Genomic DNA, 18902 nt, shown 5'->3' with positions numbered 1-18902 from the left:
TAGAAGGCATTAAGAGCCATTCTCGGAACTTAGTGCATGGAAACCCCTTTGATTATTTGCAAGAAATGGAAAAAGAAGAGTTCCACTTCCTCTTAAAATATAGAAAGCCACAAGAGAATGTTACTCCCACTTCTAATGAGAAAAAGCCAGATAAACCACATAACTATAATTTTTTTTTCTTAAATAGTTTATTGTCAAGTTGGTTTCCATATAACACCCAGTGCTCATCCCAACAAGTTCCCTCCCCCATGCCCATCACCCCCCTTCCCCTCTCTCCCACCCCATCGAACAAACCCTCAGTTTGTTCTCGGTATTCAAGAGTCTCTCATGGTTTGCCTCCCTCTCTCTCCCCAACTATTCTTCCCCTTTTTCTCCCCCGTGGTCCTCCATTAAGTTCCTCCTAATCCTCCTATACGTGCAAACATACAGTATCTGTCCTTCTCTGCCTGACTTATTTTGCTCAGCATAACACCCTCAAGTTCCATCCATGTTGCTACAAATGGCCAGATTTCACTCTTTCTCATTGCCATGTAGTATTCCATTGTATAGATAAGCCACATCTTCTTGATCCATTCATCAGTTGATGGACACTTAGGCTCTTTTTTGTTTTGGCTATTGTTGAGAGTGCTGCTATGAACATTGGGGTACGTGTACCCCTATGCATCAGCACTCCTGTGTCCCTTGGGTAAATTCCTGGAAGTGCTATTGATGGGTCATAGGGGAGTTCTACTGTTAATTTTGGGGGGAACCTCCACACTTTTCCAGAGGGACTGCACCAGTTCACATAACTATAATTTTTAAAACTCATCAGAGAACAGAAGCCAATGTATGCAACTGAGAGAACTGAATTCCAAAGAGGACAGGTGTCTTCTAGGAAAGACAGGACAAAGGATTTTGCCTTGGGCAAGTAAAAGTGTTTGTGGGCCGGAAGGAGTTTACCACCACTCATCCCATTCCCCCACCCTCCCACCTCCAGTCTATATCTCTCCCTGAAGGAAGATTGGAGGCAGCCAACCCTCAGATTTTCAGCTGTCAGTCTAGTGCATGCACTCTCAATGTCAAAAGGGTGATATTACCTACTTCAAAGAAGGGAAAATTGATTCTTGGGGCAGGGGATGAAAAATATTAGTCTTTTTATATATAAAACACAGGTATACACATAGTACATAAATAAGCATTACAATTTCATGAAAGGAAGGGTATAATTAGGAAAAACATGTCTAAAAAGACTCCATAGTGGAGTGATAATTTAAAAAAAGAGGGGTGGGGTAAGAATGATCTAGATACAGAGATAGATACAAGCCTAACAAATAATGAAGATAAATGCAATAGTTGCTGCGGGAGCCAACCTCCAACAGGGCCCTCAATGTTCTTCATTTTCTGGTATTCTCACCCTTGTGTAATCTTCCACATTGAATAGGACTGACTTGTGTGGTCAGTGGAATATTGTGGAAATGGCAATGTGTCAGACTTCTAAGCCTTGGTCATAAAAGACATTTTGGCTTCCACCATGTTCTTTTAGATCACTCACTCTGGAGGAAGTCAGCTTCCATGTCAGGAGGACACGCAAGTAGTCCTCGAAGACGTACAGGGGACAGAGAAATGAGACCTCCTGCCAACAGCCCATATCAACTTGCCAGCCATGTGGGTAACTCATTCTGAAAATGTATCCTTCAACCCCGGATAAGAAGCCAGATGACTGCATCCCCAACTGACATAACCTCATGAAAAACTGTGAGACAGAGTCACTGCTAAGCCACTCCCAAATTCCTGATTTTTGGGAACTATGAGAAATTTTAAGTGTTAATTGTTCTTTCAAGTTATTAATTTGGGGGTTATCTGTTATGCAGCTATATATAACTGATAAAAATGTTATACAAATAAGGCACTATCCAGTGGTAGAATCTAATCATCAGCTGGGAATATTTGGAAAGCTTGGGGGCCCTAGAATATGAATTGAGTATTGTGGGAAGAATTGGAAGGGTATATATAGAAATATTGTAAGGTGTTCGAGATAAAGAAAATACTCAAACAGAGGCAAAGGGGTACAACCATGTCATATCAACCCTTTTAAGTGGGTTTTAAGTGATAAAAGGCTGGGATTCCAGTAATAAACCTAAACAGCCTCTTTCTTAGAATTAATTTAGTAAGAATGATCCTTAAGTCTCTTCTATACTTAAAACTCTTCAGTGGCTCTTATTGCTCTTATAACAGGTTTAAAATACCTTAGTATCTGATCCCATCTTATTTTTCTAGTTTTATCTCTAATTGCATCTCCTAGCCTACTTCCTATCTCCTTCAAATGTACATTATCAGTACTCAACTTGTAAATTCCTTCTTTCAAGAATTTTTAAAATTTCCTCCCTACTGCATACCGCATCTGAGTTAGGTGTTCCTTCCATATGCTCCCATTGTACCTGTGTATTCTTTGTTATAGCATTTCTCTCCCTCTACTCTAATTAACAACTTAACTTGCCAATCCCCTCACCTCCTGCCAGGAAATGTTCAAGGAACCTAACCTTATCCATCTTATTTACCAGTGTATCCTAGTTCAATGACACATATGGAGGAATCATCTAATAATATTTGTTGAAGATAAAAGTAAACCTTCTCATAGGCCAGATTCTACAGATATAACTGTCCTTTGATTCAAGCATGCAGAGTTTTCTCAGATTAAGACAAAGTGCTATTCCTACACAGTAAAGGGTTATAGGAAGTGGAGCAGAACATGGAAGTCCGTGTTCTCACAGTATATTGTTTAATTCATCAGCCATCCATTTACTAATCACATTTGTTGAATGTCTACTGCGGAGTACACAGTGTGTGCTAGGTTACTTCCTTGCATGGCTCAGGCCTTGTGTTACTGTTTGTACCTCTTCCCTCAAATGTTGTATTCTAGGGGAACTTGGGTGGCTCCACATGTTAAGTATCAGACTCTTGATTTCAGCTCTGTGATCTCCCGGTTTGTGAGATGGAGCCCAGTGTTGCTCTCTGCACTGATAGTGTGGAGCCTGCTTGAGATTCTCTCTCCTCTCTCTCTGCCCTTCATCCCTCAAAATAAATAAATAAAACTTTAAAAAAAGTTTTATTCTAAAACCGACTACACTGGCCTTAGTTTCTAAGTGTCTAATACCCTAGTACACATGGTCTGTTGAAACAACTGAGATATCTTCTAAGAAGGTAGAAAAAAGAAAGACAAAAAGAAGATGGAAGTAAGAGAAATATAAAATTAAATTACTCTTATGAAATCAATTTCTTAGATATCAATTCCCTTAATACTACCCATATCCCTTGGAATGCCTTCATTTATCACCATGGGCATATAAATATATCTCAGTTTGAGAACCACTGCCTTACAATACAAACTCTGATTAGCCCCATGATGGTTAAGTTTAGGAGTCAACTTGACTGGGACATGGAGTGCCCAGATGAAACATGATTTCTAAGGGGGAGGGGTCTGTGAGGGTGTTTCTGCATGAGATTAGCGTTTGAATGGGCACACTCAGTAAAGCAGATTGTTCTCCCCAGTGTGGATGGGGCTTCTTCCAATCTATGGAGGACCCACATAGAACAAAAAGGCAGAGGAAGGGGGAATTTATTCTCTGCCTGACTGATGAACTGGGACATCAGTCTTCTCCTGTTCTTCCCTGCAAATACATCATCAGCCCTCTCGTTCTCAGAACTATACCACCAACTTTCCTGAGCCTCCAGCTTGCAGACAGCAAATAGTTGGATTTCTCAAACCCCATAATTTCATGAGCCAATCATATATATCAGTTCTGTTCTCTGCCAAAGTCCAGACTAATACAAATTTTCCATTTTACTGCTTCAATCTACTAATATATACGCAATTTTATTGTACAAAATTACAATAGTGTGGTCAACAAAAGGTTTTCAAGCAAAAATTTATTATGATAAAATTGTATGAGAAATGAATAACTGAAATTTGAAATTAAAACACAATACCATTTATGTTAGTCCCAAAAAATGAAGTACTCGGTATGAATCTAACAAAATATACACAAGATTCATATGAGGAAAACTACAAAACTCTGAGGAAAGAAGCCAAAGAAGCTCTAAATAAATAGAGAGATACTTCATCTACGTGGGCAAGAAAACTCAGTATTGTCAAGATATGAACTCTTCTCAATTTGATCTATAAGTTCAACGTAATTCCAATCAAAATCTCAGTAAGTTACTCTTGTGGATACCAACAAACTGTTTCTCAAGTTTACACAGAGACGCAAAATACCGATGATAGCCAGCACAATATTAAAGGAGAAGAACAAAGTGGAGGACTGACATGATACTACCTAACTTCAAGACTTACTACAAAGCTATAGTAATAAAGACAATTTCTTCTTTGTTTTTGTAATTTAACTTTGTTAACAAATATACACAATACTTGGTGTTGCGTTCACATTTAGAAACTGCAGTGGGGATATTTGTAATACAACCATTTTAAATATCAGTAGATTTTCCTAGGTTTTAGGGTATTTAATAATAAAGAGGCTTAATTTTAACCTAGAAAGAATGTTTTTAGAATATTCTGAGTTTATTGTAAGTTTATACTATATCTGAAGTAACTAATAAGTAGAACAACTTCTGAATGATTGAATACCTGTGTGACACTTGTCAGGTTTTGTGACTTCCCATAATTCTTTTTTTTTTTTTTGATGTTTATTTATTTTTGAATGAGAGGGAGATAGAGTGTGAGTGGGGGAGGGGCAGAGAGGAGGGAAATACAGAATCCGAAGCAGGCTGCAGGCTCCAGGCTCTGAGCTGTCAGCACAGAGCCCATGGTGGGGCTCCAACTCAAAAGCCATGAGATCATGACTGGAGACCAAATCTGACACTTAACCAACTGAACCACCCAGGTTTCCCCTGCCATAATTATTATTATTATTATTATTATTTTATTTCTAGGAGAGAGAGAGACAGCGTGAGCAGGGGAGGGTCTGAGAGAGAGGGAGTCACAGACTGAAACAGGCTCCAGGCTCTGAGCTGGCAGTCAGCACAGAGCCCAACGCGGGGCTTGAACCCACGAACCGCGAGATCATGACCTAAGCGAAAGTCGGACGCTTAACCGACTAAGCCACCCAGGCGCCCCTCCCCTGCCATAATTTTTTAATACATGTTTTACATGTTTTACAAACCTTGACATCCATACAAATATAGAGGTTTATATTCAGATGAGTAAAGCAGGTTTACAATAAAACAGTTTGAAAGCATCGGAGTCCTCACTTCCCTACGTTGAATGGCTAGCTAAAATTTGTTGAAAAGTTTCTATTATTCAGGTATTGTTCTACTCACTTAACATGTATTAAGTCCTCTCAACTCCATCAGCTAGGTTCCCTTATTATCATCCTTCTTGTAGAGAGGAGGGAAGTGAGGCATAGGACAGAGCCAGGGTTACAACCAAAACAGTCTAGTTCCAGTGTTTATGCCCTTAACCCTTTTTCTGTATTACCCTTTGACAATAAAAACAAAAACAAAAACTGAGAAATTGGCCACAGTAATCAAGAACAGATTATATGTGATTCAGTCTTTCACAAAACCTTTTCCTTATTCCATTTAATCAGCTAATTAAGGATCTTTGTTTTCTTCACTAGGTCCAAATAGCTGGCTTATATAATTGTTTCCACAATAATCATGCTCTGACCTTTCCCTGAATGGACTTGCCACCAGAATAAGTCCCTGGACAACTGAGCAAGAGACACTGTACCTCAAAACTGAAGGGGAATAACTTAGAATGCAGGCAGCATGAATATAATTAGAATCAATTAAACATCAAAACAAAGAAAAAGTCAATATATGACATGTTTATTTTTGTAAATTTTTCATGTCACCTAAATTAGACACTTATAAATTTGGAAAATCCTTTGTTTATATAAGCAGAGAGTGATTAAGCCAGTTCCAACAAATTGTGTTGTACTTTGGTTAGAGGATTAATGGATTTTCTTCCTGAGGCTTTCTTTCAAATAAAATTTTTTTTAACCTGGTTTTCAAGAGGAAAGCTTATATAATGGCAACCAAAAATACCTGGAATATTTCAAATATTAATCTCTAACCCCAATAGCTTAGTACAGTGCCTGGCATATCACTGGTATTTGGTAAATAATTCTTGAATTTTTGAGAGGATGAAAATGGGCTTCTTCAACTTTATTACATGCAAAGATGGCAATTAGCTACATAATATACAAGTGAAAGTGTATTTTTTGTAACTCTTTTCTTTGGCCCTAGTTTATTTTGTTACTTTTTAATGTTGTTTATTTTTGAGAGACAGAGACAGAGAGAGAGAGAGAGAGAGAGAGAGAACGTGAGAGAGGGAAGGGCAGAGAGAGAAGGGAGACAGAGGATCCAAAACAGGCTCCCTTCTGACAGCAGTGAGCCTGATACAGGTTTGAACTCATGAACTGAGAGATTAAGACCTGAGCCAAAGTTGGATGCTCAGCTGACTGAGCCACCCAGGTGTCCATGGTACTAGTTTATTTTTAAAAGAAAAAAAAAATCTCTTCCTAAAACTTTAAAACTCTACCCCAAGTGACTGTATTTGAGCAGAAGCTAGAACCAATTACCAGTAGCCATAGAGAGAAATTCCCTTTTGAGTTGAACAAAGCCTTTGTGTTGATGAAGAATGTTATTGCTGTGACTGTACAAACTGCTCTGAAGCATATATGAGTCTATAATGAATGGATGACTTTGCATAGGTAGAGTTTAGAGGGGTCTGAGACTAAATGTATCCAATTATGATGAACAGTGATATTTTCTTAAAACTAATTTTCATGTTACTGTAGCTATCCCTAAATCATTTGGTTCAACTATTTCCTAAGAAAGTAAAAACAGAAAACCCCCAAAACCAAAAACTATGAGGTTTATGTAAAAATCTAATATCTGAAACAAACCAACCAACCACAAAAAGCCCTTAATCTCTGAATTTCAGCTTCAGGCAGAGACTTAATCACATAAAACTGAGAGATGAACAATCAGGTTGTATACATTAGTGGTTTTGGATTTCAGGGATCATGAGACTGTGTTGCAGATTTTAATTTTCATGGTTAATGTTTAAATTATTAATTGGTGGTTCTAATTGTGAACTGTTATTCATTTGCATAGACATATCAATGTTTTTGAGGAAATCCAAGTAGTAAGATATATAAAAATATATATAGATAATTCTGCTCAAACTTGATTATCTAGTTTGAAACTGCTGTTTGCTTTGATATTTATTCTGGTTTCTTAAAAAAAAAAAAAGGTTTTCTTTACATAGGATATTGGCAAAAAATTGAAAACAAGGAATCTCAAGGTGTCATTTCCTGATACTGGATATCATTATTTCTGTTATATATTAACATTGCTAACATATATCTCCTAACTTAATAGCAATTTATTAAGATTTTAGCACTATAACGTTATTATTAAAAGACCCTAAAATGGAAGTTAAATGGCATTAAAATGGAATTACTCTAAGTATATATGTCTGTGTGTGTGTGTGTGTGTGTGTGTGTGTGTGTGTATGTACTTGCCTCACTATTCTTAGGAGATTTTCATCTTCTTTCATGAAAATCTCAAAGGGATAACAGGAAGATAGCTAATCTTAACCTAATATACTTTAAGATCATAAAAGCCGATTACAGTATAGATAAGACCTTAACTAAAACTAAAATATGTAAAACTAAAATAACTAGGAAACCAGATATTCATTGTATTAATTGACTCTGTGCTTTGAAAAAGATTTAAATATAATACAGGTGCCTAATATTAAATGATTATAAATGTACAGCTGAAGAGCAAAAACATGAGGAGAGATGCATGTGAAAGGAAATTGAACACACACCTAATTTTGCTCCCACACAACACTACATGAAACAGAGTTCTTAAATGAAAAATGAAATATTTTGATTAAAAATGTCACGCACGTGGGGGGGGAGCGGGGAAGGTTGATGCATACATAAGAGTAGAAACAAATGCCTGTCACTCAATTTCAATGATTATCAAGATTTTACTGCATTTGCTTAATCTTTTTCCTTTTTCTTATTGTCTTAGCTGAAGCTGATTTAACTTCTTTTTTTAAATTTTAAATATTTATTTAATTTTGGGAGAGTGCAAGTTGGGAGGGGCAAAGAGAGAGGGGGATAGAGAATCCAAAGCAGGCTATGCAGACAGGCTTACAGCAGTGAGCCTGATGCAGGGCTCGAACTCACGAACTTCGAGATCATGACCTGAGCCAAAGTTGGACGCTCAACCAACTGAGCCACCCAGGTACCTCAAAGCTGATTTAACTTAAAGCACGTCATGGATATCATATCGTTTTGCTCCTCTATATTTCAACATACATCTGTTTTTAAAAATGGACTGCATGATATTATCACATCTAAAAAAATTAACAATTATTTGGTATTGTCTTTCATCTGGTTCATCACCAAATTTTCCTAGTGGGTTCACAAATGTCTTGTTTAGTTGGTTTGGTGAATTGGGATACAAAGTCTACACAGGGATTTGGGTATTGTGTCACAGAAGTTTCTTTTAATTTACAGCAGCCCCTCTTCCTTCCTCACTTTTCCCTTCTATGCTATTGGCTTATTACAAGAATCAATTCAGTTATCTTTTATTTATTTATTTTTTTTCAGTTATCTTTTAGAATGTTGCATATTCTGTATTTGTAAGTCTGTTCCCTTGAGTGTCATTTAACCTGTTTCTTCATCCTCTATATTTCCCATAGTTAGAAGTTGATGCTCTAGATTTGATTAGATTCCAGGTTAGCTTTTTTTGCAAGAACACTTCACAGCGCTTTGTGCTTCATAGTGCATTAAAAGGCCTATAATGTCCAGTTGTCCCACCTTTAGTCATGTTGAGATTTATCTGTGATTTCAGGTGCTGACAGCTTAAACCTTCCTTTTATCTAATGGTTTCACACACTGATGATCATTGCCTAAACCAATTATTTAATTTAAGGTTAAAACAGGGTTATTTTCTAATCCTGTCATTCATGAAGAACCACAGATCTCCTCTCCTACTTCATGTAGCTGGGCAAGGGTCCCTCCCTGACTCTGGCAGAGAGTGGAGTTTTGATCCTTGGAGAGAGTAAAACAGGAGGTCTCTTGCCTCAAGGATCCAGTCACAATTGAGGGCATGCATAGGTGACACACTGGAAATGGTCATTTGAATGATCGTTTGCATATAGAATGCTGAGCTGTCAACCCTTTCCCAAACCACATGACTCCAGGAGATTGGAAGAAATTTTTCTTAAGGAATCTGATCATCCCAAGAGAAACACTTGAAGGTACTAACCTCAGGCTTTCCCAGCAGCAGAGCCAGACAATGCTGGCTCATCCTACAATGTACCTTTCATTTAATAAGCCCCTCTTACGTGCTCAGAGTATCCAATTGGGTTTTTAGTTCCTCTTAAACATGAGCAGAAAAACAAAGATTACCTTTCCTCTGAAGAGAATTTCTAATATATAACACACAAGGATGGAGTTAAATATAAAATTTAAGTGACTATACACTTAAATTTTAAGATCCCAAAACTCATGATGGGCTCTTGATGCAACTATATCATACTGTATTTCCCAGACCAGTAGTTCACAAAGCGTGGTGCCTAGGCCAACAGTACCAACATTACCTGGGAACTTGTTAGAAATGGACATTTTTGGTTGGGTCCTACCTCAGAACTGAATAAAAAAATCTTGGACTGCAGCCTAGGAATCTGTAGTCCAACAAGGCTTCTGGGTGAGTCGGATACATGAGGTCTCACATTTTAGCATGCGAAAGATGACCTGCAAAACATGTTAAAAAACCAGATTGCTGTGCCCAATCCTCACTTTCTGTTTCAAGTGTAGAGTGGGGACAAAAATTTTGCATTTTTAACAAGTTTCAAGTGATGCTGTTGCAGAACCAGGGACTGCATGCATATTGAGGTCCTGTCCCTATAACAATCACTCTCTCACATTTTAAAGATAACTTTTTCCTTTCTCTTCAAGCTTTCAGGGCTCTTGGTTGGTCCAGTGGGTTAAGTATCTGACTCTTGATTTTAAGATCTCACGGTTTGTGTTGAGCCTGGGGGTCGCACTCCATGCTGAGGAGGCTGCTTAGGATTTTCTCTCCCGCTCTCTCTGTCCCTCCCCAGCTCACGCTCTATTGCATGCACTCTCCCTCAAAATAAATAAATAAACTTAAAAACAAACTTTCTACATCTCTTTCTGAAACTGACTCTCAGTTGATGACCCTGATCAGAACTTTGTTTACAGAATGTAAATGCACTCAGAATAGAAATTCTCATGCTCCCACCAATTACAAATACCTCCCTACCTGCATCTGTACTCATACACACCACCTAATCTCCAGTTTCTGGAGAGGAATCCCCCACCCCATGTTCCTATCTAATGCAAGCCCTTCCACTTGGGCAGTAGATCCTGTCACCCCTGGCCTATTTGAGATAAATTGACTTCATTCTCTTACCTCTTTCCTACATCATCAAAATTTCCCTTTCTACTGGATCTCCACTAACATTCAAACATGCTATTATTTCTACCTCTGTCAAATCACCCCTCCCCGATTCCAAACTTACTTCTTGACCCGATTTCACTTTTCTTTTAGAATAAAATTCCATAAGGGAATCATCTGTACTTGTTCTTTCCACACGTGTCTTTCCATTCCAAACTGTGATCCCTAAATTGAGGTTTGAAGGGTCTATATGGATGGTGGTGTGTGGGAGGTGGGACTGTGCACTGAAGTTTCCTAGGAAGAGGAGGGCAGGAATGGAGAAGAAAATGATGGGAGATAAGGCTAGATAGACACAGGGACTACACTAGTTAAGCTCTAAAAATCACAGTAAGGTATCTAGAGTGTTCTTAGACAAATTTGGTGCCATTAAAGGTTTTTTTAAAGCACTTGAGTTGCATGATCACATTTCCATTTGGAAGAGCACTGGCTTATGATGTAGAAGGGTGATTGATAGCAAAATTAGCATTGGCAAGACCAATGAAGTTTGTTCACAGTATGGATGGATTAAATTGAGTTCATGGCAGTGGTGATGGTGAATATGAGGATTCTTTGAGAGACATTTGGAAGACGGAATGGAGATGGCTTGGCAATTGCATTGGTCTATTTTATTTGTCTGCACGGATCAGGGCTGGAGCGGATTTTGTATAGGAAATGATTGGTGAGGGTTTAATTGAAAAATGTTCCAAATACATAAATTTGTGGATGAAGCATTTTTCATTTGTAAAAAAATTAGTTTTCCATAGTTACCAGAGCCTATTAATAGGTAAACATTACTTAGAATCTGATTGTTACCTTTCCCACTTAATCTAGAGAAGAAATCCTCTGACCTCAATTGAAGTTTTTAATAGAATGACATCCCAAACCATAGACTTAAATTTGCAACTAAGCCTAAGGACTATTTGTCCATGAACTCCTAAGGGAGCTGGTGACAATCAGTGCTTTACTACGGTTTACAGAGATCTCTCTCCAGAATTCTGCTAAGTTTGGCTATTGTTGCAAGAGTAGCGTCTATTCTGAGAACTCATATGAAGGCAGTTGAAAATTTCCAATACTTTTTTGCTAAGATAGTTTGTTATCATTAATGTTGCCTAGAATTGGCCATTGTTTTCAATTGCTGCTGTTAACGCTTTTCATGATGATTTATTTTTACCTTTGCTTTATTCTCTTATTTATTGAGAGAGAGAGAGAGAGAGAGAGAGAGAGAGAGAGAGAGAACGAACAAGCAGGGGAGCAGCAGAGAGAGAATCCCAAGCAGGCTCCAACTCTTCATGACCATGAGATCATGACCTGAGCCGAAATCAAGAGTTGGGACCTTAACTGAGCCACCCAGGTGCCCCTGGAATGTAGGTTTTATGGCTTTGCCTTATTTTTAATTTGTTGTGGGTCATTTATGTAGGGGCCACAAGAAATATAAAGTTGAGAACTACTGATTGACTCTTAGGGTCTCCATGGGATTACAGAAGTGGAAATGATCTGAATATAAAATTTAGTCCTACTCCTATCTTCAAGCAAAACAAAATGAACTTCAAGCTAATAAACAGAAATTTTTAAAGAACATAAATTAATTTTAACACAAAAACTTGACAGTTGGTTAAATTTTGTTTTTACTCTCCCTATACACATTAGACTGTTTACAAGGCTAATTACCTGAAGAAAACATGAATAATTTATTATTTAACCATGTTAGTGTGAATATCTTTAAGAGGAAAATAATTCAATAGACTTTTGTGATTTGTTTTTAATCTTAATAGAAGCACATGATAGAAAATGCAAAAGGTGTTAAGAGTATAGTGAAAAATAAATCTCCCTCTTAACCCCTATGCCCTAGTCATCTTACTTGCCCTCTTCATAAAGACAGCCACTCTTTCCAGTTTCTTACGCATCTTTCCAGATACATGGATATTTGGGCATGTGGGATGAAACAAGGTTCCTCTGCAGCAGGGCATGGAGAGGAATGAACTTCCTCAACATGTGGTCAAGACAAACTCATTAGAGAAGTATATCTGAGCCAACCACATCTGAGTTAAGAGAACAGTACGATGGCAGCAGTCATCTTAGTAATTTGTGAGAACAACAATAGCAAAGCTGCAAATGCCAACAATGTTCATTTCAAAAGGTAGGATTTCCTGGTTAAAATAAAGTCTATACATAAATTAATTCAATAAATACTTATGAAGGGATATTATGTATCAGTACAAATTTCCAATAACTGACATTTATGGAATCTAGGTTTTATGGATAATTTGTCAGACTTAACTAACTACACAATTTCATAAATGATTATTACCATTTATACTTTATGTGACCATGATCTAGTATACTGTTAGTTGATTTTCAATTATTTTTCACCATTAAAAATAAAACACATTCAAATTCTATTTTAAAATATAATTTATTGAACACCATAATTAATTCAATACATTATAAAAAATTTTTTTCTTGTCAGTATTGGCACATAATGAATGAAATTTTTTAAAGAACTGCTAAATTAACACTTGAAAAAATTTTAACTTGTAATCTGTTCCATAAAAAATAAAGACCAGTAGTGTTATAAAACTATTAATTTGCACCAACTTACATATCAAAGTTTTTAAAAAAGAATTCCACACTCAAACCATCATCTAAGAAGTAAAAATTCAATCACAGCATTTTTAAAAAGGTTCTCTTGAACAAAATACAACAGAAGATATAAAATAGGCAAAAACTTTACACTGATTTGTCCTACTGGGAAATTTTGCAGGCTAAGCAGATAAACTTTAGATATTAAAAAAAAATCCATATTCCAAAGGAATAGCTATTTACAATATTTCTTATGCAATATTTTAATCAAAGAAACATGATGACAATTAAATATTCTACACTTAATTCCTCTTTCTTGCCTCTTAATTGACAATAATGCAGGACTATTTGAAAAATTTAGTTTAAAAATACTTTTTTCAACAATGAATATTTTTATAGATACAAAGGCTGTCCTTAAGTATGGAAATATCAAACAAGGAAATATGTATATGGTCACTATAAATATGGCCTGTTTATTACTTTGTCAATCATTTTGTTTACTCTATTTTCACTCTATGTTTACTCTAATTTTAGTAACCCAAACCATGAGTACTGTACACTTTCTTTCAAATTCCAAAAGGCTGAATAATTGATTCAGGTCACTGGAATTTACAGAGTATCTTTCTTCCAGGAAGCAAAAAGTTATTTATATTCAGTATTTTGGTTTTATTTATATTACTGTCTCCATCCCCCTTTAGAATTGTCCTCTGAGATAAAATAGAGCACTGAAAATAAAAATTTTAAAACAGTTATTTGGCATCACCTTGAATAAATTCAACTTTTTTCCTTATTAATAGGAAAATACAAAGCCTTTCAAACTAATGCATTCCACTGGTCTGAAATGCAATCCCTGTTGTTTGGAAATCTCATTGGCAGAGATGAGGCTGAAATTCTAGAAATCAAGCTTAAATAAAATTAATTCAATTTTTTTAAGTCAAAAATAGAAATCTTTGCTTATACCTATGGCAGAAACTGAAAGAGCAAAGAAAAACTAGGAAGTTAATTTGTATTTACCATAAATGTACCATTTCACCAAAATCTCCACAGACATGAAACTAAAACCTATACATGCCAACAGCAGAATTCTCTTCCTTCAAAAGTAAATCACAGATTCTACTAAGGTATTGCTAATCTAAGAAAATCTACAAACTAGAAGAAAACAATGTATTAGAATAGAAAGGTCTTTCACCATTAACCTCATATTTATCTTTGCTGACCTCAATTGAAGTAAAAATGACCTAAACTACAATTTGAGATATTTAATTCCTTGTTTTATGCTACAAAATGTTCATAGGGAATTTCTAAAAAGTAGTAAATTACTTTTTTTCTTGCAATATATTTCACTGCTTCAAAGACAGGTTCAGGGAAAAACCAACTCTCTTCCCCTACAAGTTACAGGTGGTGGGAAAATGAAAGAGGAAGAAAGCACATGGCCTTTTAAGGAAAAATTTTCATCTCCCTCAACCTTCCTTCATTTTGATTTCCAAAATAAAATATTTCTGCTCTTTACTGCAATTTCTCAAAATATTTTCAGCATGGCTGCTAGAAGGGCTCTTAGAATATAAAGTTGACATTGAGAATGGATAAGTTGGGGAATTTCACTCTGTTGCTTATTTTTAATCAATAGGATCTCAATAGCAAACTAGAACACAGTTTTACATCTTTGATAACTTACGGTTGGATAAAGTAGAATTTGTATCAGAGAACTAAGATTTCAGATATCTAGATGTAAAATGTTCTTCATAAAATGTGGTTGAGGCTTTAAAATATCATAAAATTGGGATGAGTAGAGATGATTTTACTAAAAAAGCTCTCTTTTGGCAAACATCTTATTGATATTATAAATGAAAATATAGTTGGAGCTTTAAAATGGCACTTAATCTGTTCTATCAGAGTCCGCCAAAAAATTAGATTCTTTGGAAAAAATTCAAACTTGGTATTACCGAGGTAAAATTAAGATTAACTCTTAACTTATCAGATACTTACCTGTCATTTTGCCATAAACCAAAGGACCCATAAGTATACTAAGTAGAAAGAGGGGCTGACTGTCAAAGGAGCTGCTCTACCTACAGTTTACTCAGCAGAAGTTAATTACACAAAAGCATCTAATTCTTCAACTGTTAAATTTACTTCACAAGTAAACATCTGATCCTTTTTAAAAAGCATTAGCTTTATCTTTTCATCAGTTGAAATGGTTTTAGAATGAAAGATCAGACTTGTTCACAATCTTGTATATTACTTACAGAGAAATGCAAAATCCTATTGTTGCAATCATCATTTGGGAATTTCTTTTTTTAAATGTTTATTTATTTTTGAGAAAGAGAATGAGCACAGTGGAGGAGCGGCAGAGAGAGAAGAAAACACAGAATCTGAAGCAGGCTCCAGAATCTGAGCTGTTAGCACAGAGCCAGACGTGGGGCTTGAACCCATGAACCGTGAGATCATGACCTGAGCTGAAGTCAGATGCTCGACTGACTGAGCCACCCAGGCACCCCCGGGAATTTCTTACAGAAAATAAAAGACGGTAGAAAGATACTGTGACTTCTGACTCCCAGGTTAATGTTCAAAGCCACATCTGAGATTCAGCAAAGAATGAGAAAGATATTTTTCAAGTTGGAAGGTACCAGAGTGATTAATTGGTCTAAATTATTCACTTTGCAGATGAGAAAACAAAACTGAGAATACAAGAGTTTTAAGCTAAGGCAATTCACTCAAATTCTTTTATTGTCATTAAATTGAGACTAACCTGGTCTTCTGTCTTTTGTCTCCAATTCTTTCCTCTGAAGCACACTTTATATATTAGTAAGCCATCCTCCAACAAAATATTTAAAAAATTTAACAGTGCTTTCCTATGGGGAAAGGAGGGAGATTTTGGGGGGAAAAAGGTGGTGGTTGAAGGGGTAAGAGGAGACGGTTAGGGATGTGATACTCACACAATGAGCCACATGTGTTAATATAAAAGTCGATTAAAAAAGATTTTTTACAAAATGTCAAGCCTTAACATAACCAGAACCAAATTTCAGAGATAAGAAATACCATGGTGAAATTGAATGTCAGTGTAGAAGTTTAAGCTACCTCTTCAAGAAAAACACACCACTGAAAACTGTAGACTAGTTCTATATATTATGTTTCTTTATATCTGGAAAAATATTTTAACATAATACATAGGCAGATTGAAGTAATTTAGATTTTCAAGTTTAAAAAAGATTGGGATTAAAAAAAACCTATGCTACAAAAATATGCATTTATATGTATTCCCAAATCCTATTTTTCTAACCTCGGCAGTGAAAAAAATCCAAAATTTCATTGTTGAACTGCCTTCTAGCATGATCTTAATCAGTTATTTCTAGAGAGCATAAAGTTTGTGTAATTCTTTACAGTAAAATCTGTTCATAAACTCACTTTGACAGAAATACTTTTATCTATTATTAAGAGTTGAAAGAAACAGATTTTAGTACAGGGGTGGGTCAAGACAGTTTTTTAGAAAAATATACTGTGTATAATAGATCTTGAAAATTATACAGACCATACGCTTTTATTTAATGTGAAGGCACAACTTTAACATAGTTAAAAGCAAATGTATTTCAATTATTTGATGTAATTGTCAGTACCAGCTCTTAAAAATATATATTTGCAAGCATATCATTGAAGCTTCTTTCAGACTGTCAATTCAAAAATCAATTTCAAAAGTCAAACTCTAGTTGTAGAAAATCATTTGACACATTATTGCAGGTCTACACAATATTATTGTTGGACATTCTGTTCGTCAGCAGCCACAGGGCTTTCTTCATTTGTCGCATAGTCCACGTGTCCCATCACCTAGGCATAAATAAAACATGTTAGGAAATGCAAATTTTCAACTTGCCCTCAATATTAGCTAATTTGGCAAAAGGGTTCCTACTTTTTAAAAAGGACACAAAATACTCCCTGGGACTGAGCACTCCTTTTGGAGCAAGGTAGTGGTTGAATATCCATGGTCTAAGAATAAGATCAGGGCGGGGCGCCTGGGTGGCTTAGTCGGTTGGGTGTCCGACTTTCGCTTGGGTCATGATCTCGCGGTTCGTGGGTTCGAACCCCACATCGGGCTCTGTGCTGACTGCCAGCTCAGAGCCTGGAGCCTGTTTCAGTCTGTGACTTCCTCTCTCTCTGACCCTCCCCTGCTCACGCTGTCTCTCTCTCTCTCTCCTAGAAATAAACATTTAAAAAAAAAAATCTTAAGAAAAAAAAAAAAGAATAAGATCAGGGTGATAGAGAAAGCCTCATCATTTGACTCAGAACCAATCTGATGAACTCTCTCTTTGGATCTTCTACTATTTCCATTTCCCAATATGAGCTGCCCTTTATGGCAATGGGAACTCTACCACAAAAGGAAGATATTCTTGATGCTTAATCTAGGACACTATTCCACGCAGTCTCCACTCCTAAAGGTGAAAAAACTAAAAATGACCCCACAAGTCACTCTGAGAATACTTGCTGGTTTGTGGACAGTGTAACCTGGTTGACGCCTTGAACTGACTGTAAGATAATTTAAGAATGATACTTGAGGGGTACCTGGGTGGCTCAGTCAGCTAAGCACCTGACTTCGGCTCAGGTCATTATCTCACAGTTCATGAGTTCGAGCCCTGCATTAGGCCCTGGTTGGGTCTGTGCTGACAGCTCAGAGTCTGTAGCCTGCTTGGGATTCTGTATCTCCCTCTCTTTCTGCCCCTCCCCGTTCTCACTCTATGTGTGTCTCTCTCAAAAATAAAGAAAACATTAAAAAAAAGAATGAAACATGAAATTATGGAAACATTATATGACAAACATTTCTACTAAAAACAAACTGAAGGTACTTAAAAGGTCAAATGAATATCTGAAAACAAAATCAAGAATACATTTGCTATAGATTACTTTAGAGGAATTACCAGTTAAACTTTTCTCGAATGATCACATCAGCTATGCCCATCCATATTCCTAAATAAATCTTTCCATATTTGGGAATGGAGGAAGAAGAAACTGCTTACATATTTTGATTTTCTTCTTCAGATAAAATTGCTTAAAAAAGAATAAAAAGTACCTACTGTCTTTGTGAAGATTGTCGAAGATTTTTAGATTAGTGATTAATTTTCGGTATTGTGATGCACATTTTTTTCTTTATCAAGAATTAGAAGGCCAGAAAGATAAATGTTCCTATTTTTATAAACTGATTCTAAAAGTGTAGAGTTTTTTGGAAAAGGAAGCAGCCGTTGGAATCATTTCCCAATGGGGTCTCTGAACTTGCCAGACAAGAAGAACACAACATGAGATGAGGCTTCCACTGACAACTGTCTCAAGTAACAGAGATGGCTTATAAAACCCAAAAATGCCAGTACTCTACAAGTCATCCCAAGGCCAAAACAGCTTTGAGGTCCTTTATTTGCCAAAGATAACCCCTACATTAAGATAATTACATGTTCGTAGCCCTTCAAGGGAGGTGGGGGGAAGCCAAATAGATAAAGGTTAACACATTTACCAAACATTTCACTAAATGAAACAAGATGAAATTGTTGAAGAGTTGATTTTAGTCACAATTCAAATGAGGGACAGAAAGGAGAAGCATGTAAGACATATTTAGGTCCCTTTTCTTCTAGCAATTTAGAAGCTCTAAGGATAAGAGGTTGGAGCTGTGGGGAGAGAGAACTGAAGCAGCCTCAGCAGAATCGATGGTAGGAAAACCTTCTTTCTTCCCCAACACCCGTTCACCCTGGCAGCTGTATCCTAATGACAGCCTATATTCCTGAAGTTACCACATGCCTCTTCTTTCCTAATCCTCAGTTACCTCAGTGACACTATAATCTAATCCCTAACTGTATATGTAA

At 36.5% G+C, this 18902-nt stretch overlaps 1 protein-coding gene across 2 annotated transcripts in view; it reads right to left on the bottom strand.

Annotated features, from left to right (window-relative positions):
- Positions 1-16572: 16572 nt before the first annotated feature.
- SPPL2A (signal peptide peptidase like 2A) overlaps positions 16573-18902 on the bottom strand; it is a 55483-nt gene continuing 53153 nt past the window's right edge. For both annotated transcript variants that reach the window (XM_039237147.1, XM_039237149.1), the window contains one exon: positions 16573-16884. In XM_039237147.1, the coding sequence (XP_039093078.1) occupies positions 16810-16884 (75 nt within the window). In that variant the 3' untranslated portion in view covers positions 16573-16809. The remainder of the gene's footprint in view (positions 16885-18902) is intronic.

This window comes from Hyaena hyaena, unplaced genomic scaffold (genome assembly GCF_003009895.1).
Source record: "Hyaena hyaena isolate Hyena2069 unplaced genomic scaffold, ASM300989v1 scaffold_120, whole genome shotgun sequence".
In the NCBI taxonomy this organism is placed as follows: Eukaryota; Metazoa; Chordata; class Mammalia; order Carnivora; family Hyaenidae; genus Hyaena; species Hyaena hyaena.
The sequence above is the reverse complement of the archived record's forward strand: the minus strand, read 5'-3'. Positions and strand labels throughout refer to the sequence as shown.